At 40.6% G+C, this 24,496-nt stretch overlaps 2 protein-coding genes across 15 annotated transcripts in view; both read right to left on the bottom strand.

Moving 5' to 3' along the window:
- Positions 1 to 1,327: 1,327 nt before the first annotated feature.
- Positions 1,328 to 20,748, bottom strand: LOC107311240 (kinesin-like protein KIF28). Of its 9 annotated transcripts, none has more exons than XM_015857588.3 (22): positions 20,614 to 20,748; positions 18,602 to 18,790; positions 17,675 to 17,878; positions 16,169 to 16,204; positions 14,876 to 15,100; positions 14,434 to 14,588; positions 13,839 to 13,950; positions 13,420 to 13,487; positions 12,880 to 13,022; positions 11,775 to 11,893; positions 10,977 to 11,067; positions 10,059 to 10,113; positions 9,561 to 9,684; positions 8,864 to 9,008; positions 7,669 to 7,787; positions 6,848 to 6,955; positions 5,122 to 5,396; positions 3,742 to 3,876; positions 2,931 to 3,097; positions 2,447 to 2,553; positions 1,934 to 2,084; positions 1,328 to 1,693 (listed from the first exon to the last, which is right to left on the bottom strand). In XM_015857588.3, exons 1-22 carry the CDS (start codon positions 20,665 to 20,667, stop codon positions 1,464 to 1,466), a joined length of 3,012 nt encoding a protein of 1,003 aa, XP_015713074.2. In that variant the 5' UTR covers positions 20,668 to 20,748; the 3' UTR covers positions 1,328 to 1,463. The 9 variants fall into 9 exon arrangements, 8 of the variants coding, with proteins under 8 accessions (XP_015713074.2, XP_015713075.2, XP_085399436.1 ...); XM_015857589.3 differs by having other exon boundaries at positions 11,775 to 11,890; XR_014944715.1 differs by having other exon boundaries at positions 1,554 to 1,693; positions 1,934 to 2,098.
- A 54-nt stretch (positions 20,749 to 20,802) lies between these two features.
- AHCTF1 (AT-hook containing transcription factor 1) overlaps positions 20,803 to 24,496 on the bottom strand; it is a 51,827-nt gene continuing 48,133 nt past the window's right edge. For all 6 annotated transcript variants that reach the window (XM_015857587.3, XM_085543306.1, XM_085543307.1 and 3 more), the window contains exons 34-36: positions 23,966 to 24,093; positions 22,947 to 23,053; positions 20,803 to 22,218 (exon numbers count right to left, since the gene is read on the bottom strand). In XM_015857587.3, the coding sequence (XP_015713073.2) occupies positions 22,026 to 22,218; positions 22,947 to 23,053; positions 23,966 to 24,093 (428 nt within the window). In that variant the 3' untranslated portion in view covers positions 20,803 to 22,025. The remainder of the gene's footprint in view (positions 22,219 to 22,946; positions 23,054 to 23,965; positions 24,094 to 24,496) is intronic.

Here is a 24,496-nt window from a genome sequence, read left to right as displayed (position 1 = left end):
CATTGTCCTTGAGATAACCACCAAGCACCCCTTGCTGCTAAATAACCCAAAGTTAAGCAGCAGGCTTTAGAAATGAATAGCCTGTAAGCATCTAATATCAATATATATAATATATAAAATTGATATACAATTTTGTTCTTCAGTTGCAGAAAAAAATATACCGACATCTGAAGAAATACACATTTGCTCTATAATTAAAGTCTCCTAGTATGAGATCAAAAACTTTGATCAGTATCCCCACAGCTGTTACACCAACAGCACACTGTGGTTCTGTGAGCTATGAATTAGGCCAGAGTGAGAGGCAATAATGATCAGCTACTAACAAAGGAAACATGGTATGTGGTTCTTTAATACAGTCAGGCCTAAAGTATTTGTTGGATTAGAATACAGATCATGCCACTCCTAACTCAGATGCCAGAACTACCGCACTTACAATATTAAATTGAGGAAGGTAGTAGGTTTTGTTTTCTTTTGTGTGTGTGTGTGTGTTACTTCCTTCCCTTCCCCCCTACAATCATATGAAGAACAGCCTTTTCCTCAGGTTAGGTTCTAAGTCACTGATGCTTTCTGCCCTGGGTGATAACAGTTCAAGACAGTCCAAAGGCCTAAAAAGTTGTTACAAATGCTTCCTAAAGAAACGTGCTAGCCTGCATTTATGTATGTAGCTTTACAGTACTCAGTACAGGCTTGCTCCAATGACTGCTGGAAGTCAGGATGGCTCTCCAACTCTCGAGCCGTGTTTTAGGCTAAATACTTAAAAGGGGCCAAAGCAAACCCATGTTTAGGTGTTTCTAACTTGTTCTGTGCAGAAAAACCTTAAGTGTTGAAAACCGTTAAATGATACACCAGTATAGAAGACTCTTCTGTCTAAATGTGTAACTGAAGGTTACATAGAGAAAGAAAAACCAGAACAATACTGGCAAGAAATGGGGCTGTTGAGCAGTAACAGGAAGAGTTACAACCCTTGTGAAAAGGTCATACTGAGGAAAGCCAATATACACCACAAAGTCCCCTTGCCAGCTTGAGTAAATAATAGCTTCGTTGTCAAGCAATCTGGAAGATTTGCTGAATAGTGAGCCAACCATGTTCTAAAAGCCAATTTGCATCATTCTGAAGCAACTTTATGAACAAGATGATGACAACACAACCGCCCTAAGCACAAAGTAGATATACAACAGGCTTGGTTACAGCACAGCTTCCCTGGTAGGCAAACACTTCTGTAGCAACATGCCTGTTTGAGTCTGTTCAGCACCCTCAGTTTTAACCTGCAGACTTCACAGTGTTTCCAGTCCTAGACAGAACCTCTGCTCTGTGCAAAACACATGGAGACAATGAGTTTCCCTCCAGAGCAGGAAACCCACTGTAGCACAACCTCAACGACCTTGTGACCCTGTGATACCTTCATTTTCCAATTCCTGAAGTTAAGACAAAATTCCTTAGAACTGGAAAACAGCCTCAGATGCTTAAACTATTGCAAATAATAATAATAAAAAAAGACTTACTGGTGGCCTGGAATCCTTCAACTGAAGGAATTGCTGTCTGACTACACTCATGTTTTGATAGAACGTCTTCAGGGCCCTGGCAAGCTCTGCATCGCAGCTGGTCCGATGGCTGCACGTCTCTTCAGCGTCTCTTGATGACGCAGACTGCTTCATCACTTTAACTGCCTTTGTGGGTGACTCAGATTTCTTCTCTAAAATAGAAGAGATCACTTTTTATTAATAAACTGAGATCGTTTTTATTAATCAACTGAAAGTGATCACTCAATCCTGAACTTATTGCCATTGAAAGAGGCGAGCTAATTTCCTTTGTCAGAGGAAAAGAAACGCCAGTGAGACATAAATTAACTTTCTGTACAGCCTGGAGCACTGCTGGTAAGGAAGAACTGTAACAAAAGCATGCAATACTGAGACAGTTTGTGATGGGCACTGACTTTCGTGGTGTCCTGTGTCCCATTTCTTCAGTTTGCCTTTAAGGAGAGCGTTTTCTTCTCTTAAAGCTCTGTTGAGCTCCCTCAGCAGCTCTGTCTCTTGTTCCATCTGCAGCAGTTTCCGGTACAGTTCAGGCACCTCGACAGCTGCATCCTATGGTGGTGTTTCTTTTAGAAAACTGCAGTTCAGATAAGTATCACCAAATCTTCATCGATTCTGTCAATCAAAAGCACTTGTACATAGATAAATGGATGTTCCAATGAGGGCAATGGAACACTCCTCAGGATATTGAATTTTGAAAACAATTTTCTCAGTGGCTTCAGATGGACACTCAGCGCCTGCCAGGCTCTGTCAGCCCACACAGTGCTCCAGAGTGGTACTCCGGGAACACTCAGGCTCAGTGTGCAGCACTGTGCTCTGCTTAATTAGATGCTTCCCTGCAGCCCTCGCTTGTCACATATTCCCATTAAAATCAAGTGGGTTTCTCAGAAGGCGGTGTCAGTAAGTACACTTACCAGACCAGCGCTGCTTGCAGTCAGAGCTTTGGGATTATCAACCACAACGGTGCCCTCAGCTGTGAGCAAAAGGCCATCAAGGGAGGAATCCATCTCCGTGCAACCTTCTGCAGCAAAGACAGCATGCTCAGGGCTCAGCCAACACAAGCTCACTGCTGTTGGTGCCCTTCTTTTACATTGTGTGCAACATGTAAGGTGGAAATAAACAGGCTCCTCTTAAACTCTGACAGAGAGCCTTTTCCTTCAAACTTCAGCCAAGCTGCAGGCTGGCATCCTCATTTTAAAACGAAATCAGGAAGCCACTAACCATTTTTTATATTCTGGATTGATATTTTACTGAATGACTGAGCTGATCATCCCCCAAGCAAACAGTTCCGTATCCATAATTATGGACAATATGGTCTGATTCTACCTCCAAAGCATCAATGAATATGAAATATGTAACATACAACTTTCTAAAGTGGAAATTTTGGAAAAGAAATACCTTGGAGGCCCCATAAATCAACAATTAAAGCGTTTTTCTGTAAGTAATGCAAAAATTCATAGGAAGCATTCAGAGCTGAGAAATGGACTGTTTCTTCTATCTTCGGATTGACGCTTCCCCAGACAGGCTTTGTGTATAAGCACCGGGGGAGATCATAAACTCTGTACCTAGACATAAAATGTAAGCATTAAAAAAAAAACTTAATTCAAAAACAATTTGGTCTCTGAAAAGGTCAGCTATTAAAACATGACACAAAATTTGAGCAGCAACAATTACTGTAGTGTTTCAAGGTCAGCTCTTCTTTCCTGCTTAATAAAGTGCCCTGTGCAGTCATACAGCACCCACAGGACATGTGAAAATATCACTGTGCTTTATTAATGTTTAGTATTTATTGTGTTGACAGGAGCGGTCTGGCACTCTGTCAAAAATGCACAAAAGCTTTAAAATATTCATAAGTCCTTTGTTTGTGCTGAGACCTCCAGCTTTCTGCCTATTCTATTCAGTAATCCACGGGGCATTTCTCCCGCTCCACCCCACCCATTCCTCTGTGGATGACAAAGCCATGAAAATCCTGCTCAACACAGAGTTTTTAAAATGGGAGTGATATTTTTAGGCCAACACGGCATATCTTCTGTCGTTTCACAGATTCAAGGTTAAATTCTTCCTGCAGCTCAAAGACCCGAGCAAAACAGATAATGGGTTATGTGGGCTCACGACTTCCACAGGAGCAAGGCTAAATGTGCTCTCAGTTTCACCAAAAGCACAAAGTGGCATTATGCTGATGTGGCGAGGCAGTGGTGCAACACAATACCCGATCTGAATGCCTCTCCCCACAGCGCCTCGCAGCCATTTGACTCCAAGGCACTCTGCAATGTGAATCTGGAAATCAACCCTTCTTTCCAGCAGCTCCAGTGGATCAATAACCATCTCGTCCTCCCCGAAGAGTCTGCCAACAGAAAGGACAGCTCAGCATATCTGACCCAGGTCATCAATCAACATCAAGCAGGGTGATAACAGAAAGAAAGAGGACGCTGGGGTTAGAAAGAAGAGCTGCTGCTATTTGACATGAACGTGTGGATAATTATCCCTCAGTAGCAAACAAAATGCCATGTTTATATGATAGCTGGTAAGCTGTCTTGTTGTTTTTAAATCCCCCTGCAGATCTCCCAGAAAGCAATGCAACCTTCATTATCAGATGTTATCACAGAATCATACAGAATCACAGAATGACCCGGGTTGGAAGGGACCTCAAGGATCATGTAGTTCCAACCCCCCTGCCTGGCAGGGCCACCAAACATACACCTTTACTAGATCAGGTTGCCCAGGGCCCCGTCCAACCTGGCCTTGAACACCTCCAAGGACGGGGCATCCACAACCTCCCTGGGCAGCCTGTTCCAGGGCCTAACCACTCTCCTAGTGAAGAACTTCCCCCTAACATCCAACCTAAATCTTCCCTCCTTCAACTTGGATCCATTTCCCCGTGTCCTGCTATTATCAGCCCTTTTGAAGAGTTTACTCCCCTCCTGGGTATAGGTTCCCTTCAGGTATTGAAAGGCTCCAATGAGGTCACCAAGCAGCCTTCTCTTCTCCAGGCTGAAATTATATGTGTTATGATACGCAAAATAGAAGTGCTTGAAAGAGAAAACAAAGAAGCCCATCACAACAATATGAACATAAGAACCATTCAAAACAGAGGAGAACTAACCTGAATCTATTTTGCTGTGTATTTATTTCCTTCCTCAGATGAAGAAGCTTCAGTGTTGACTGTAATGCTGCTAAACTAAAAGCAACTCACTGTGATATACCAGCTTGCAGATTTCCAGGTGTAAGGAATAGGTGCTGGCATATCAACCTCACTGCAGACACTGCAGTAGGACTACCTGGCTCTGGCCATCCCTTCCCTGCAAGATGACAGCTCCATCTGGGAACAGGGACAAAGCTGTCATGCAGCAGGGCTGAGATTGTGAGAAACTCAATTCCTGGGGCCCTCAAGAGCAATTCAGCAAAGGCAGAAATTATGACTGACCACCCATCACCTTATCTAATGAGATAGACCAGTAAGATCTGCCTCCCTCTTCCCCATTTTGCTCATCATTTCCAGCTTCTATTCTCATTTCAGCAGGCAAACTTCCCAAGTTCCCTGAAGAAGGAATGACCAACAGACCCCAGGTCAGAGGCTGTGGATGGTTACCTCCCATCACTGGAGCAAGGAGACAGATTTATCAGCACAACAGCCTCTTCCAGTCCCTCAGAGTTGAGCAGCTCAGCCCGCTCCTCCAGCCTCACGCGGTACGCCAGCGCCTGCAGCCAAACATGTGCAGATCCCACATGGACAGCCTCCACTGGGTCCCAGAAGGGATCACTGTCCTGGTTCACGGCTGCATCCTCCCCTTCCAGAAAGCGCTGGTAAAGCTCCTCCATTAGGAACTTCCTGTTAATGAACTTGGCCTTTGACCATACCCACACCTATGGATGAAGTGATTCGGGCAGTCATGGACATGAACAACAGCAAGGCATCCCTCCATCTTTTTACGTACAATAAATTGTTCTGACCAAGCTACATCAAAGTTCATATAAACACAAAAGAATGCAGGAAAGGAAAGAGGTTTTTTGCTACAGACAGATGTTTGGACCTTTCAACCACAATAAAGCAGCCGAGACTTAAGGCTCTGCGCCAGGGAGAGAGCATATATTATGTAGAATGAAGATTTCAAAGATTTATTAGAACACAAATTCCTCTCTTCCTTTCAGTCCAACCCAGTATTGCTCATTAATTTGATTCTTCTGCATTAAGAGAGTTTTCCCGTGGTCTTATTTTCCTCTGCTTTCAGCTTTAATATTATTTTATTTTTTATTTAATATTATTTAATATTATTTAATATTATTTAATATTATTTGTTCTTTCAACAGGTAGGCAAGAAAATACCACTGAAAATCTAAATGAATCACTCTGCTTGGATCTAGAGGCTCCTCCTGGTTCCATCGCTGTGTTTTTAAATAACACAGAAAGAGCATCGTCTCTATGACCTAAGCTTGGTACAGGACAACTGGAAATGCTTTCACAAGAAAGCAACAGCATTACACATTGCAGCTTTGATGGTTTGAAAGATTAATGGACATTGATGATGGTAAAATGAGGATAATTTACCTTATCAAATATTTCTGCAAGCTGACAATTCACCAATTAGAACGTGCAATCAATTATTAGTGTGCTATTAAGTACAAGAAGTGAAAATATAAAATTGCTTTTCTTTGTCCATCAGTTGTGAAAAACCTCTTGTTTTAGAACAGAGTAATAAAGCTCCCTCCTCCATTATTTAAAAGGTGAAGCATCGTTGCTAAGCAGCCAATGACCAGCTGCAATTGAGCTGTTTCAGTGACAAGGATGTGACCTGGTGCTCACCAGCGGCTACAGAGAACCATCAGTGAGATCTTGGCAGTGAGAGCCTTCACTGTGAGGTTTTCCAACAGCTTCTCCACGTCAAATGTGCCTGCTTCACTACAACAGGAGCACCCCTGTCAAGAAGTTCAGCAACAGAGTGTTTGAAAGTAGATAAGTGTACGCACACATGCCAGGGCAGATCAGCCCTTTAGGGGCAGAACTAATACACCTCAGGGATCTCCTGTAGATAATACAGGCTACCCAGGATAATGGCTGCTCCATGAACAAGCAGTACATTGGTTCCTCCGGAGAAGTGAATAGATCCAGCAATGGCTTGGGAAGAGAGTAATCCATGTATGGTGGTACAGAAGATGGGCATCAAAGAGTGGGAGAGTAAAAGAGCACAGCTCCATTAGGGCACAGCCCAGACAATACTGCAAGGATTCCACAAGGATGAGCATTCAGCACGCATATTCCTTATCTTCTCTTTAAACCTTTTCTTCGCATATCAGGCTGAGTTGTTCAGCCTTCTTACCTGCTGTGTAGTTTCATGTGTCACTTTTACTGTTATTTCCTTTTGTAGGTCATGGCCTCTGGAGTCTGACAAGGCCAGGTTTTTCACCTTCAATTCAAATTTGAGGTCCTATTAATTAAAAAAGTTTCTTCAGCACATTCATACCTAAGACACCTTTAGCTATGCAAGTTGGCAATATTTTCCTTTAAAAATAATACTAGATATTTATGTGATCCTGCTTCCAGAGGAAATTCTCACCACTAAATTTCGGCAGTGCCCAGGATTTGACATCCCCTCTATTTCAAATGTTTGAAATCCACCTGGAATGAGGCTTCCTTTACCTCCCCCACTGACATAGTACTGACATAGCACTCTGCCATGAGTTTGCACAGAGATAGGAGAACCTTTATCCTAACCAATGTATTTCAATTTCTCTTCAGGAATTTTCTCCAGAAGCTACTTACTTAGATTAAATGCTCAACAGTTATTATTGTCCATTTAGATTGCCCTTGGATCCATCTCAATATTCCAATGTTAAAGAACAAGCATGAGGGGGAATTCTCCCTTCTTGGACCTCTTGTTCTCTAGAAAGCACAGAATCAGCCGCTGCTAGCATATTTATACAGCGCAATGGCCCTGAAATGCTGCTAGCAGCCTGCACTCCCAAATTCACATTCACCCCATGTCACCCCTCTGCCCACGAGGTGCTGAGGGAGATTAGGAAAATGAAAGAATGGAGAAAGTGGAAAGCCAAAAGTAATGGGAGGTGTTCTTACAGCTCTTCCTATTCATGCTCAATATTGTGCAAAACAAGTGTGACCCACAGAAGCCAGGGTTCTCACCTTCCTCAGCTCCTGGCTCATCTGATTCGCCTCCTCCACCAGTGGCATCAGCTTGATGTAGTCATGAAATACCGCCAGGACGCTGGGATCTGGTCTGTCCTGCCCACTGCCCACAGTGCCTTCAGGAATATACGAACAGGAGAGGTGAGCAGGCAGCCATCCCCTGTAGGTAGCTTTAGGGGGGCGCTTGTTCTCAGCCAGAAAGCAATGAAAAGCCCCTGGTCAATGCCACTGTCTTGCCCTGAGCTGGACATTCAGCATCCAACCTGCTCATGTCCCATAGGGAGAGAGGGGCAGTGCTAGAGCAGCTTAGCTGAGCTCACTTCCAGAATCAGCTTTGGTGACACAGCTGAACACGAGGCACAAACTTCCCTCAGAACAGCTAGTTACACACAGGTGCTCAGATGTGCATTCACTGCACCCCTCACTGTGCAAGTGACAGCAATGCCATGGAGCATCAGGCATCTCAACTGAGTCCTATGTGTGCCCTCAGCCCTTCCAGAGCCACTCATCACAGGCACTTGGTTACACCTCAGCCAAACACCTGGAGGCAGCAACATGATTATGCTGACTGCTCATTGGGGCTGAACAACTACTGCATGCTTGTATGGAGATGGAGTAACAGAGAAATGTAAGAGCCACTTAATAACTCAAAATGGTCAGGCAGATTAGTACACAGTAACAAACAACACATACTCCCAGGTTCCTAAAGAATGATAAATACTTGAATGCAGAATATCTATAGTAAATACTCTCTGGATGTTAGGTTTGTCTATTCCGTATTTACAAATCAAACATTTTACTGGACTAAAGATATTAAAATGGCTTGCAGGAAAGTCTCATTCTGACACAGAGGGCAAATGCACACAGTACTATTTAGGAACACAGCAGTATAAACAAGTAACAGCTACTAGACAAGCCTTTGGTTTCATGAAACAACATACAAACTAGTAAAATAAATTCAAACAAAACACATTTCTCTTTCTATTGTAAGCAGCAGATAGGTATCAAGCAATTAGTGTGATTCACGGCTGCTTCTGTGCAAAGTACTGCACAGCCTCCAGCCCACAGCAAGAACAGTGTGAAAGTTGCAGAATGACAAGGCAGGTTTTGAAGATGTCTGCACATGATCCAAGGTGATGAAACACCAGTCCCTCAGAATAACGTCACCCCATGCACAAGTAGTGACACTCACCAAGTTTATCCACACTGAAACCTTCTGCTGCTGCCAACTCTGACTGAAAGAAATCGTAGTCATATCTGCTCAGGTCCTCCTCTGTTCTTTGTGCAGGTGGTCCAACATAGAGGTAAGCACTGTTTGATCCCAAAATAACACGATCCTGAAATGTTTAGACAAAGAATGCTCTAAAATCAGGGATACAACATGTCAAGTGTCACTGTATTCAGTGGTCAGTAGTGGGTTTCTCCCTTGTGAAAGAAGAGAGTACACCTTCACTGAATCACAGCAATAGTCACCATTTCCACAAAGTCCTCTGGCAAGGACTGATTAACTGCACCTTTGTTTGAGGTGAGGATGAACCTTGCTAAGATTCATTTGATGTCTGTTGACTCTGGTCTGTCATGTTCACTGTGTAGATATGTGCATGTGATTTTGGGCTAACAATATAAAACAGAAGAAATTGCTTAAGACTTCCACAAGAAAGGCACAGAGGTTATCTGTACCAATAAATCATTCTGAAGGTGAACAAAGATTCTGATCTCCTTCAGAGCAAGACAGCTTCATTGGATTGATTTTAAATAAGTAAATAAAATTGATCCTCCCTTAGACACATAATTCTGCTGGAAGACACAGAGCTCGTTCTAAACCTTTGGTTTGGACTTAGTGTTTTTTCCCTCCAGAGTTTTGCTTTTTGTTCAAAGAAGATACTCACCGAGTGCTGCAGTTCTGTTTCACCTGTGATGGTCACTCCATTCACCACAACCTTGCACTTATCCTGTGGTGCTAGTGTAACTTTGCCATCAGCATTTGTAAATGTGGCATGTTTGTCCAAAATGCTGAAAGATGTCAAATTTACTTGTGATTCACTTTTTGTTTTTCATTTGAAAACCATCATAGAAGACTTAAGTCATAATTTCAAAGATGATACTTTTAGGCTGCCACTCAAGAGGCAGTGGGGCTCTGTGCTAAGTGCCAATTTGGCTTCATGTTTTAGCCATTGCAAGAATGGCAGTTCCTAGAAACATAAGAAGCTCGTCAGTCATATGCTACAGCCTTTCACTTCCCATAAAAAGTTCAAAATAATCATATCCCATGTTTATGCAGTTTATTACATTTCCTTAAATTAAAAACAATAATAATAAAATTAACACCAAAAAACAAGTGAATCGTGAAAGAAGACATCTTGTTTTCCATAAATTAATGTACTTACCCCAGACCTCTTAGGATTATAGCATTTGAGGCTGATTGACCAACATCACAAGTACCTTAAATAAAAAAAAAAGAGGCATTTTCCAGTACAAATTGTATGCACTTTAAACACCTATAGGTAAAGAGTGTTGAAGTTTTACATTCCTTTTTACCTTTTCTCCTTTGCATTAGTGTGAAGAGCTGTGCTCAGCACAAGCCTTTCATGTTAGTGTTCCTAATTGAATATGACAATATAGTCAGTTATTCTCTTTTTAGAGACAAGATTCGATCCTGAGAAACCAAAAAGATTCATTCCACGTGGCCTCTGAGTCAACACATAAAAATAATTACAAATGTATCTGAGAGCTCTCTGAATCTCCTGGGGTAGGCTACCAGCAAATGGTGGGGAAGCATAACCAGACTAAATACCCTGTATGCAACAGAGTGCCTGATCTTCAAATACCAAATCTTATAACTGTAGCCCTAAGTCAGTGGTGGAAAACCAGCAAAAAACAGCCTGCATAGAAATGGTGCTCAGGCAATAAGGAGGAAGGCAGGAGGAACGTGGTTAGTGTTGGACCATAAGCTTTCAGAATGGGGGTTCATATTTTCAAACCAACATTTTTAGGGGAAGAAGTGAACAACATCCAATAGATCGGATATTATGACTTAATTTTCTATTGTATATGACTTATTTGTCTAGAGCATCATAGCATTTTTTGCAATAGAAACACTTCTCACAGTAAAAATCTTCAGTTCTGATCTCAAATGGAGCACAAACTTAATAGTGAAAAAAGCTGTCAAGAGCTTAAGAAATAAAGAAAATAATTTTGACTCCTATGTCTGAATAACCAAGTGTGACCACAGTTCTGTTATGTGAGAGTCCAGACACAGAAAGCACTATTCATATGTTAACTTCATGACTTTAAAAAGCATTTACCATCCTGAATGAAATGCTTGAGAACCCATGAAAGCTGAGGATCTTCGTTGATATTCAGGAGATATGGGAACGTTTCCATCATCCACCTCTCCTGTACAAGAATTGAGAAATATATAATTTCAGTGGGTTGCACCTGAAAGCTTGAAATAACAGCTAATATTACACGTAGAGTTCCAGTTTTTGGTGTTTTTTTTCTTTTTTTTCCTCTTTTTTTTTTTTTTTTTTTATAAGATAAAGCATCACCATACAGCAGCTTACATAAGAACATTCCCCCTCCTCCGCCCCAATACAAATGTCAAACACTAAAGAGGATTGCATTGTGATACATACTCATAGTCTCCAAGTTCCAGGGTGTTTATAATATCACTAGCTTTAAAGGAAAAAATCTTTGTCTCTCTTTGTCAAGGAGTTTGAAATGACACAAGTCAGAGTTAATGTAACATAGCTTAGTGCATTCACTGGCACTTTTAAGTTTTATTTAAGTAATGATTCCTTAAAACTGCAAACTAAAAGCAAGAAGCTATAATATACACACCACTGGTAGAAGCAGACAGGCTATTCTGTTATCTTAACTCATGCACAATTCAATACGATATTGTGGAGCCACAACCAAGGACTAAATTATCACCAGTTTTCCCAAGCTAAAAAGCCCCAAGAGGGCTGTGCTGGTGCACTGCTGGCAAAGAAGTGTGTGAACTTATCTGAAGTGTGTGAACAAATCCTAGAGATTACAAGACAGGCAAAGACTCAAAAGACTGGAGTTTAAGGCATCTGGAACAGTGATGCTGGGAGACTGACCTGCATCATGGCAGAGTACTGCTGCTCCCACTCCTGCCGGGTCTCCTCCAGCCGAGTCTCCCACGTCACCTGTGCACTCTGTGTCCGCCCCTCACTCTCAGCCAGCAGTCGCAGCTCTGCTGAAGAGAGACAGCTTGAACCCATGCATCTGCATGGGAAAGCAGCAAGCTCTGTGAGAGACAAGGGCTGCACACCAGGAGGAGGCCTGGCCTTGCAGAGCCTCCTAGGGTGGCACAGGACCCACTTTCACTGTCCCAAAATGAGAAGAAAACTGCCTTCTTCATTCTCTAATGAAAGGTGATCACTAAGATTTTGTGCTACTCTCACCTTGCCATAATCCCTAAAGCTGATATACTTTTCACTCCTGCCTGTTGATGCTGTGTCCTTATTTAGACTTGTTTGAAGCTTTTACCTTGAACAAACCATCAACACCCGATAAGGGGACTGACTGTGAGCTACTGCATGTTACTGCACCAGGGCTGCAAATGAAGGCAGGGACTCTTTCTCAAAGGCAGAGCTAACTTTTTTTATTATTACGTTTTTTTAAAGCAGCATCTGTTTTGATAATGTCTGGGGGGAGAAAAAAAAGCCCATACCGCAACTATCAACTGCAGCTTACACATCAAGAGGCAGAAACGCAGCAGTGCTGCTAGGCTGCCTAAACAAAGCAGAGAGTGAGCTGGTGGTGCAAGAAGAGCATCCTCTTTGTGAGGCTGCCCATCAGGGACAAGGTGTTTGGTAGGTGCCATCCTTACATGTCACATCTCAGGCATAGATAGAGTCCTGATCAGACAGTGGAGGGTTTGTACTGCCACACATCCTCCTCTCAGGGTTAATACAGGCCTCCTACACTTTGTGTCCTCTCCTCACACCTCAGCTTGTGATTTTTAAATATTGGAACAGACACGGTGGGGCCAGCATTTTATAGATGGCTTGGCTGCCTCTGCCCCTCTGCCATCCACTTTATAAGAAATTCACCTGTGGACCTACATCAGCTTCCCACCATTCTGCTTCCATGTCACAGGATACCAAAAAGGTCTACTAGTGTTTCGGGAACTCAGAATCTATTTGTTACCTGGAGCTATATTTATGCTGAAATACATACGTGCTTCATCAGATATTGATCTCCCTGCGCTCCCGAGCCCAGACATTCTGGACAATATTTTGTTATTTTCAGCTTTCAGTTCTCTTATAAGCTTTTCAGTAGGGCTTGCATTTACCACTGCTTTGTTCCTGATCCTTTTTGCCCTTTTAAATGTGGAAACACATAAAAGACAAAACAAAAACAAAACAACAATCTCAGCAGAGGACAAGATTTTTTTGGTAAACATGACTTTTTTCCCTCCCCCCTCTTTTGTTATTTTCCCTGCTCAAAAATATCCCATGCAGCTCTGGAATGTCTGAAGCTAAAAAGAATCTGATGGAAAATCTGCCCCTTGGCTGTAAGTATCTGACACACTCTCTCCTGCTACTACAGCAATTACAGAGCTAGAACTCTGGTTTTGCACCCACCAGCCCAGTACAATCCTTCCCTTCTCCTTCTAACCCTAACCTGCACACGTGAAAGCAATTCAGCTACTTGCAGAACTGAACTGACCCTAGGAATAATAAATCTCCCGTTGCTGAAAATACTATAGAAGTGCACCTTTCAGCATATCGTAAGGTTGACAAAGTTTCTTCATAGCAGATGTCTGCTGGACTCAAGGCTGCAATCTGCAAGCACACAAAAGTATTAACAGTCCTTAGATTTTGAGCGATGGTTGTTTAAGTAGTTTTAAATACTTCCAAAAATCAGAAAAAGATTAACATGAGAGAATATACCACTAAGTCCTGAAACATACAAGGAGAAGCCTAGTGTCCTAGATTGTACATATATATGTATATATGTATTTGTATGTGTGCATATACATATATGTATATACACACACGCCCTTCGGACCACACAACTCAAGACAAAGCAAAGATCCTGCGGAGATTACTCTTACTTAGGAATGCAACATCTGGTCCACAGTATAAACAACAATCTCAGAAATCAGGAAAAAATATTGAATAGAATCAATTTACCATGATTGTCCTGCTGTTCCCCCCAAGAGCAGATTGCAGGAGTTTAGTCAGCACTGAGTCCCTGTATGGGATATGCAGCACTTTCCTTCCTGTTGCTACCTCAGCCAGAGCACTACAGGAAAGTAAAGGGTTTAACAAAAAGGTGTGATCAATGTAACTGTATATACAAGGCAGTTTTAGGAAATAAGAGACAGACAGATTAGATACTGCAATAGATGCACTACGGAAACTAAAAAAAAATACACCTCTAATTCATACATAACTTGAATAATTCATTGTTAAGACTTTCAGACTAAAAGAACTGCTCTGAATGGCTCAGTTCAGAGTTTCAGGAGAGCCTGGACATATGGTGCACGGAGCACTGGCCCTGTCAGGCTCTTTCACTTCTGTCACCGTCCAGAAAGCAATGACAGGGCATGGAGCCAGGATAAATAACTAAGTAAATAGATAAATATTTTTGTTTCCATGTGCTTATTCATTAAGTACTTCTATTAACCATACTGCAAGGAAGATCTGAATGGAGAGACAGGTTGTTTCATACACAGGACTTGGTTTTCTACCTTACAGATGGGGATATAAAAAACATAATGATTACCTGATGACATTCCCTAATGTGGTTAGGCTTAGATTTACACGTGTTCCTTCCTTCAATCTGTCTTTTTCAGATCCTGATGATTTTTGTCTTTCACTTCCTGCCAAGTCCACCAGATTGATAACTGATTGCTTAGTGATAGCTTCATCTAGGAAAATCTGTTAAAACACATCACCAACATAAGGAAAGGTCACCAAATTAGTGCTTCAGACGCTATCAAGATACAGAAAAGGGTACCACGTGCACATTCTCAGAGAAATTGTGCTGTTTTATTTATCAACACTGGTGCACTCCTGAGCAGCACTGATGAACAACACGTGTCAAAACTACAGGCAGTCATGGCTGGCCCAGCAACCTGGGATAAGAAAACCTGATACACACTCATCCACTTGCTCTATGGTGGCAGAGGTAAGAAACACAGAGGGAAGCAGTGCCCTCACACTACCTGTTTGAATTGGATTGTGATAACCATGTGGGATCGACTGCTGGAGGCATTCATGGTGGTTGTAGCTGTTGTTCTCATCTTATTCCCCTGATCCATTAACCTCTCAATCTGAGCATAATTATCACAAGGCACCAGCTTCAAGCCGTCCACATAAAAACCTTGTTGCTGGTCTTCTCTAATCTTCAGCCCTCCAGGCTTCCTGGTCTTAGACAGCAAGTCTATTACCTGTGGAGAGAGATTCATAGTTGAAATATTCTACTAAATATTCACACCTAGTAAAGACAGAATAATTAAAATTAGAGAGGCTACAGCTGACCATGTGGTAGCTGTTTTAACTTTATCATATCTAGAAACTCATTCCCAAAGAGTCCCACTTAGCAGAAAAGTTTAATCTACACTGAAGGTTAATGCTGCAAACATCTTAAGTCTGCAGGTATTATGTAGTTAGTTGTTATGAGAAATTTATACAAGCTTACTCCATAAGCTGCCAAAATGAACTGTTTGCTTTCCTCTGTGCTCATTTTCTTCCCCTCTCTTTCTTGTCCACTGCATCAGATATGATTGAAATTGGCCAGATGTCCCAAAACTAATGAGGAGAATGGTTCAGGGGAAAGAATCCACAAACAAGTGGTGACGATACATAACTCTTAGAAGGAAAGCTAAAAATGCAATCCTCTGAGACATACACCATCTTCAAAATAACCTTCTTCCCTTCAGGTTACCCATTTGCATCAGACATCTCCTCTGTCTGCCAGTACAAGAAGATAACACAAAGAGAAAAAGGAAACAATAAAAACATCACCTGCTTATTCACTTTTTTCTTTCTTCAGCAACAAGCCAAATACATAAAGGAGAAAAGCAGTGGTGCGTATAGCAGCCAGTGGGCTGTGGTGACAGTTGAGGCCTCCTGTTCAAAGCACTGCTGGCTTTGCTGCACAGATCCCTCTTAAATTACCACTGCGTGGAGAAATGTGCCCCTTGTATAATGGCTCTTGCAAAGGCAGTGCTGTATCTTGTGACCAATTTTAGTCTGAGATATCTCCAGTGTGACTCTCACTGTCCCATTCTGGTAGCTGAATATGAACCTGAGAAGACCTTTGCTACCAGACCCTCACATAGCTTAAGCAGCAAAAAAATAATGCTAGGCCCAGATACTGTCCACATCCATCAGTCATCATGCCCAGTAGGGTCATGAAAGGAGAACGGAAGACTTGTTTTCCAATCACACTACACAAAAAATACACAAATGTAGAACTAATATTTGTTAGCAGTGGAAGAGAGCATGATCATTACCTGTTCATTATAGATTTCCAACATGCTGAAAGTAATCTGTAAGGATAAGAAATAATAAGAATATGCATTTGAAAAAAAAAACACCTTGGAATGGAGTGTCATCCCATTGTAAAAATAACTAAGGTTACCTGGATCAAAACTTCCTTTCATCCCAACCCATGATGTCATTTTAATTGAATCAGTTATCAGACACATAACATTTGATCACAGCTGTGCTTCCTCTCCAGCATTTCTTTAATTTATCTTTGCATACATAATTGTTGTTGCTTAGGTAGGCTACATCACAAGATGCATTTCAATAAATATTATTTAGCAACTAGATAGCGTCTGTAGAAAAGTCAAGATCAAATGTTAATTTTTGACAGAGCTATTAGCTGGCAGGGTGACAGGGAGCTTCTTGAGAAAGTCTAGCAGAGGGCCAGAAAGATGAAGGGCCTGGAGCATCACCTTTATGAGGAAAGGCTGAGACATCTAGGACTGTTCAGTCTGCAAAGACTGACAGGATTGTACCAGATACTCAAGATCCACCAGGATGTCTTTCTTTACAAGCTACTATAATGAACTACTTTAAAAGGGCGATTCAATTCAGACATGGGGATGGACCTTCAGAGGTCGCTCCAATCCCTGTGATTCTGTGAACTTTTCATTCAATATTTGGATAGGATGCACTAAAGTTTGTGCAGTAATTTGTTTCATGTGCCCACTGTTTCTAATTTTACTTTTCTGAATTTAAAATCTTCAGAGTACAATCTGGAAAGATCTTGGAATTGTGGGAGATGAAATGTTTCTGCATTTAAAACACAATGAGTATTTCATGGCCCCTGCTGCCATCTAATGTCAGTTATTGGTACCAAAACTTCTTTCCAAGGTTCCCTTTATTCCAATGGAGATGGACCTTTAATAATCTCCATCACTTGTTCTTTAGGTAAACTTCCTATATTTATGCATGCTTAGTAGTTAAGTTAAAATAATCAATAGGCACAGAATTCTAGCTTTTCTATTATAGACTATTCTTCTTTGCTAAGAGGCCCTGAGCAATAAATGGATGACCCAGAGCCCCTGCATAAGGTCAAACCATCCCACCTTTTAATTAGGAGAAATGCAACAGATACTCCTCTAGATTCTTTCAAGCTTATCTCTATCCAAGGATGCCCAATGTCCAGGAAATAAAGGCCTAGTGTTAAATGAGTGTATGTAAGAAGTTTACTAATTGACAATATATGTTTATTCAGCCACAATTTATGTTGAGCCAATATCTCTATATTTAATTGAGTGTCGGAAAGATTGTGAATCTGAAGTACTGAGCCAATGAGGAACTAGGGCAGAAAGAGATAAGTGTCAGGTAACAGGGCATAAAAGAGTTAACACTGTTTTCTATGTGCGCTCCTGCTTGTAGGATGCCTGCCATTGCAATTGTGAATAAAATCTGCTTTATCAGAGATACTGACCAGATAAATTATTTCGCTATCTCCAACAGAAATAAACTACAATTTGTGCTAATCTCACCTGGTACTGCTTGTTCTTTTCCTGACTCTGGATTGCTTTGCAGAGCTCTTCACACACACTGGGAACCAGTCCCCTGTTCGCTCCATACCCGATCATGGAGTAGCTCTTCCCTGAGCCAGTCTGGCCATATGCCAGGAGAGTTGCATTGTAACCCTGCCAGGCACTCTGCAGCACTCCTTGGCCAAGATCACGAAAGACTTCCCTCTAAAAAATGATCAAATACATCATCATCAAAGATGAACAGGGAAATCCACACACAAGTGCTGCTATTTGGCAGGAGCATCCCCACTAACAGTTTAAACAAATGGTCAGGATTTACAAACACCTAAGAATAGAGTGCCAGGATAAAAGAAATGTAGATAATGCTTCAAACCAGTAAACAGAGATGGCAATCAAATTAATTCATCACACAATATCCCAAGTTGGAAAGGACCCACAAAGATCATTGCATTCAACTCCAGGCTCCACTCCGAACTGCAAATATTATGCCTGCCATGGGTAGCCCGTTCTGTGCTCTCTGCCCTCTGGTGCAGAAGCTGTTCCTAACTCCCACTTGTCCCTCCCCTGGCACAGCTTCTTGCTGTTCATTTGGGCCCTGTCTCTGTCACCAGAAAGCAGAGCCCTGTGAGGAGCTGCAGCAGCCATGAGGCCTCCCCTCAGCTCCACTGCTCTGGGCTGAGCACACCCAGAGGCCTAGGCTGCTCCTCACACACCTTGCCCTACAGACCCTTCACTATCTTTGTAGCCCTCCTTTGGTTGCTGATAGTTTTATATCCTTCTTACACTGTGGTATCCAAACCTGCACATTGCTTGGCTGGAATGTTAATCACAGAGAAAATAAAGAAAACAAAATAAAGCTAAATGGCCGGTTTACAATTGCGTATTACATATATCTGCTGTTAGTTGGCTCTTTGAGCAAAATCTTACCTGGCCTGCATAACGGTTAGATCCTGCTGAGATGAGCATACCGCTCTCATCCTTCCGAAAGCCACTATGAGACCAATACGCCAGGTCAAATGTGAAGGTTTTCACGTGCCCTGGATTCCTAGGATCATAGATGCTTGTACTGTTGGATTCCATAGAAACCACACACCTACTTCTCGCATCCTTCTCTCTCTGCATCAAAATCATAATTGCCGTGTCAAAACATAAGCAGTCATCTAGTAAAAAGTCATGTTCTAGTCTGCATTTAGTGGCTGTCAAAAGCAAAATAGGTTTGCTTTAATTCTCCTTCATGTTATAACTTGAACTGAATACTTCCACCAACCTTAGCGGCAAAACACTTAATGGAAAAACTTGTATTTTTGTCCATTATCTGAGATAACTCAGCAAAACATCTCTACTAAGGCACGTCCTGACAAACACCCCTTTGACAATGGTCTGTAGCTTTATTCACATTAAAAATCCCACCGTGAATATCTCCTACTGTTTCCTGAAGACAGAATCTGCCACTGCTTGTTTTTATTCTGCCTTCTGAGAAGTGAGGCTATTACAACAAGGAAGTCAGTGTTCTACTGGGATTTTCATTGGGGTCAAGGCCCCAAGGCTACAGGTGCGTGCTTCAGCTTTTAGGAGCCCTTTTAGCAGGAATCCCTGCCATTTTTTAGGCGAACAAAAACAAAGACTCCTCAAGCAATATACCTTCCTACAGAAAAGCTTTGTAATTGCTCTATTTAGTGATAAACAGCACATAATCATCCCCAGGAAATCTTTATCTTATTCACAGAAAGGCCTGCTGTGCAGATTCTTAAAAAGAATGCTTCTCTGCACCTCTTAGGGCCTTCTGCATTCATCCATGGCAATGCTGTATGACAGCTTTCCTTTACAGCCCCCCCCCGCAAGCACTTTTAAACCACAGCCACTACTACCCCGAAATACACTTGCAGACACCTGCAATTCTGCCAGATGACTCCATTGCTCACCAGCACACAAGTCACTTTGTCTTTTTAAAACTGCAGTATCCTCCATTTCTCTCCATTGTTAAAAAAACATATTGCACACATGCCAGATATTTCTCTCCCTTACATAAATGACATTATCTTTTCCACTCGCCTCATACCGATTGTGAGTCTGCACAATAAACCAAGTAAAATCTATTGTCTCCATTTCATTATAAACCCATCTTTCTTTGTATTGCAGTCTTTTATCCTGTTAGGCTTTCTCAGAATGTTAGAAAAAAAATAATAATAATAAACAAGAAAACCCCAGAGCTTGCTTTTGCTTCCATTTCTTTCTTTGTCCTTCAACATTCTGAAATCCCATTCATTATTATGCTAACACTCCCAATTCTCTTTAAACTCCCTGGACAATCTGGGAGTTTAAGCTTCCAACATAAATTGAATGTAAGTAACTGCATAAAAATGGAGAAAAACATTTTAAACATTTAATAGGATTAAAAGTCTCTTAAAATAAAAATTACTGGATTGTAAGAAGCCTTTAGGAAATTATTAAATCTCATGCCAATTTTCTTGCATTGCCATTGCTTTCTTTTTTTTTCTCCTGCCAAAGCACTGCCAAGGGAGGGTAATTCAGCTGAGCTGATTATGACAGAGGCTAAAAATTACTACAAATTATTACTAAAGTTAGATTGTGTGTTCTTATTCCTTATATTTTCATACAAAAATAATCTCTAAGTATAAAGAAGTATCATAAAATGCTACTAAACAACCTTCACTAACAAGACAGTCAATTCTATTTGATCAGGAATCCAAGCACATCATAGTTTTGTGCACTACGCAGAGCAGATGTTCGGGTTTGAAGTCTTTTCTTTCTCTGCCACAATTTGATCTCTTACCCATTTTCTCAGCTACTCAACGCAGGACTTACAATGTACATTTAAAAAAAATGTTCCTATAACTTCCCCTCCTCATCCTCTTTCATCATATGGACACTGCAGTTCAAGTGAAAACAAAAGGTATCCAGAGTAAATAATTACTAACCTGACTGAAAGGCCTCACTCGAACTGCCACTTTCACACTGTCAGCACTTGGCATTTTTTAAAGCAGCATTCGGTCATGAACACTTCCAAGAAGCAAAAATACTGAAGTGAATGCAGTTACTTCTCTAGAATGTCCTGTTCTGAGACAGAAAAGTCATGGCCCCGAAAGAAATTTCTTTTACACGCTTAGTCTGTTATTAATACATTCATTCATTATGTACAAGGTGTTAGTTAACCAATAAATTATTTCTTAAAGTAACTGTAGTAGCTTTTACTAATCGAAAAGTTTAATGTCAGGTTCCACCATTTTGTAGTCTTCAAAGTTGCATCCATATATAAATTAACATACATAAAAAATAATCCGTTGTCTAAAAGACTGCACATCAAAATAGTACTTCCATGTCTCCTTTTAAAAGAATAGTCCTTTTCATCTACTCTTACAAACTGAAACCTCATAGGGACATTTTCTCTGTAGGTTGATCATGAGATCATTATTCAAAAAATACAGCTTGCGATTTCTGTACATTTTTGTACCTTCAGCATTGTGATATTCAGGCTTCAAATACTGCAAAATGTTTAGACAGTAACTATTTCAAGTATAGTTGCTTTTGTATTAGTCTTATGAAAACATTTTGGAATTCAAGCCAAAATTGTGTGGGCAATATCCCTCTAAATTTGATACGCTATTGTAAGCATCAACTCTTCTAAACAGTTTGTTTTTGCTGACAACAAATTGTAAAAAATAGCAAAACATCTGAGATGTGATCTGGTTTTATAAACGAAAGAGCAGCTTTCCCAAACTTTAAGACAAATACAAAAAAAATATTGCACAGCGTAAAATACAATTGTTTACATTTTGACTTCAACACAGTACAACTTAACCGTGAACATTAAAGAATTAACATTTTGTATTTGGGAACCCAATCATTTGTTCAAGAAGGTCAAACACCATCTATAAAATTTCAACTACCACGTTGCAAATGTTTCCTTGGTACAGTAGTTCTAAACAAACTTTTAAAAACTTTTGGCCTCACTTTTGAGCATCACCAACTCTTGTAAACCAACATTAAAATGTCTGAACAATACAGGCTATTTAACCCACTATTCCCTCAAAAAGCTATCAGACAGTAAGCATATTGTGAAGTATACATTTTTATTTAACATTCCTAAAATAGGTTGTATTTACATATTATATAAACGTATGAAGTCTTAATATAAAATAGAAAACTGCATTGACTGAGGAAATCATACTCCATATGGAGTTACTTATTGAAGACCATTTGTTTATGAAATTTTACAATAATTTATATAAATTATCTCTTCCAAATTAGATGATTAATTTTTCTTTTAACTAATCCACACAATTTTGATGACTTTACAAACAGTGGTGTACATTACAAACTTAAAAAACAGTTACAGCATCTTCCGGCGCACAACTGGCTTTGGAAGATTAGACAGTCTTTTTTTGTTCTTTCGCACAGTCTTCTCTGTCGCATCTGCGGTTTCTTTCTGTTTACTATTCATTTCATCCACTGGAGTTCCAAAAGGAGAAATGAACTTTATTTCCACTGGTGGAGGTGACCAAGAAACTTCTTTTCTTGAGGATCTGCAAAAGCAAGAGGAGTCGAATTAATAACCAACAATATTAAGTAGAGAAAAGTGGAATTACAAAATAAATACCAATAAATTACTATGCGGACTACCTTGTAGATAGGATTAAAGCAGAAGTAGTACATTAAAAAGCTCACTCTTGCTTCTATTCCTTACCAGACTGCTTCATGAAATCTCAGTTGTTACTCTTAAGCGATTTTAAAGATTTTGCAGGCTTTTAAGTGGTAAAGCATCTTCAGATAAACTGTTTCCAGAAGAAAGCAAAAAAACAGGTCCAGAACCAAGACGTTCTCTTTATTCACTACCTGACCCCTCCCTTACTTGTATGAGGAACTAAAGACCTTACAGGTATGGCTTTTAAAATGGAATAAGATGACAAACAATCATACAATTACCCAGGTTGGAAAAGACCTCAAAGGTCATCAAATCAAACCACAGGTTAACCACAGTACCCTAACTAACAACCCTCTGTTAAATCATATGAGGATACCACTGAGTAATCACACAAATAACTTTTTACCACTGTCTATCCCTCTCTTCTTCTATTACCACTGGAACACAAAATCATTAAGTGGGGAAAAATGTGCCTATCAGGACAGCAAGTTGGACTGGCTCTTAAAGTGAGGGTAGATCTACACAGCCAAATGGGGTAGATGAAGTTAGGGGGCTAACAGATGAATCACAACCATAATGAAAGTAAGCGTTCAAAAAAGAATTACATACCTGCTTGCTTTCTTCACTTTTGACCCCGCAGGTCTACCTCTCTTCAATTTTTGTTTCCCCACAGATTCTATGGATTTGATATCCTCCTCTTCTGTAGTTGGAAGCGCCTGCATTAAAGCAACAAGAATGTTTTTAACATGTATGCATTCTTACACTTCTAAAGAATACTAATGAAGGTTTATTTGAGGTCATAATAAAGTTATAATTTATAAAGGCTCTGCATCTCTGAAAAACATAAACTTTCCACCTCAAATTATTGTATCTTCCTAAAATTCAGAAATTAACAAGTAACACACCGGCTAAGTTTAAATAAAGTCACTCTGCCCTCTGTTAAAGCTAAGTTATTAGCTCTTAACCAACACAGATAGAAAATCAATTTTTGTAGCTAGTTTTCATATAACAGCAAACTTGTTTAGCTTATTAAATGTCTCTCTTTAGGTACACAGGGGCTGCTCCAAAAGTAATGTTTCCTGTTTTATTATGCTGGCCCACTACATCAGAGACAGCTGTTAATGGCATGTCAGTACAACAGGAGCGTTCCCACCAATATTCCATTCCATTTTCTTGCCATGTGACAGATAGCAGCAAAGAGACAGTCTGGCAGAATGGCATCTTGACATGGAAGAATGTATGAAGTGAATGTGTGTCACTGAATTCCTCCATGTGGGAAAAATGGCACCCAGTGACATTCATCGAAGCTTGTTGAATGTTTCTGGAGACCTAAGAGTGGGTATGAGCACAGTGAAGCAGTGGGTGGCACATAGGCTCTTATTCATTGCTGGCAGTAATGCATAGCTAACAGTGGTGACTATGATAACAAACGATGTAGCTGTGAATTTGCTCCAACAAACAAAACAATAACGCTATTTCAATCTGTTGTAGTTTCCATGGCAGTAAGTAGGAGGCATTACTTTCAGAGCATCCCAATTGTTTCTGAGGAAAAAGCAAGGCATGAGAAGAGTAATTTGAAAGAGATATGGAGTAAAAGTATAAGATGTGACACTACAGTTTTTACTCACCGGTTCTTCCACCTTTTGTGGAGTACTAGATACACTTTTCCTCCTTGACCTCAAAAGAGGAGGTGAAAAGACAAATTGAGAAGACAGGTCTGGGTCTAAATCCTCCAAGTGCTGGTCTGCTTTTCCAGCTAAAACGACAATGAATTGTTAACATGAATGTACACTATATGGGAAAGAGATGTTAAAATACAGCTGAAAATCAACAAACAGTACAATAGCTTCCTAAAATAATGGGCCCAATCAAGTTTACATTCACTGTCAATGTACTTTTCCCTATTAACTGTGTCTTTGGATCCATTATTTTATAGTGAATTGTGAAACAAGAATAAATGAATCACCACCCAGAAAATGTTTAAGGTCAGGCTGGATGGGGCTTTAAGCAACCTGGTCTGGAGAGGGGTGCCCCTGCCTATAGTAGGGGGGTTGGAACTAGATGACCTTAGAGGTCCCTTCCAACACAAATCACTTCATGAGTTTATGAACCTAACAATTAAAAAAAAAATTTGATCATGCAGTCTAATATAAAAGGAG

Source organism: Coturnix japonica, chromosome 3, assembly GCF_054131305.1.
Source record: "Coturnix japonica strain WE chromosome 3, WE-NBRP24, whole genome shotgun sequence".
In the NCBI taxonomy this organism is placed as follows: Eukaryota; Metazoa; Chordata; class Aves; order Galliformes; family Phasianidae; genus Coturnix; species Coturnix japonica.
The sequence above is the reverse complement of the archived record's forward strand: the minus strand, read 5'-3'. Positions and strand labels throughout refer to the sequence as shown.

Coding starts and splice junctions, on each gene's coding strand:
- LOC107311240 (XM_015857588.3), bottom strand. CDS start 20,667: ATGCCAAGTGCTGACAGTGTGAAAGTGGCAGTTCGAGTGAGGCCTTTC. Junction 11,894..12,879: donor ATCAATATCTGATGAAGCAC/GTATGTATTTCA, acceptor GTCTCTCTTCAG/CAGAGCTGCGACTGCTGGCT. Junction 11,068..11,774: donor AGTACTCTGCCATGATGCAG/GTCAGTCTCCCA, acceptor ATTCTTGTACAG/GAGAGGTGGATGATGGAAAC.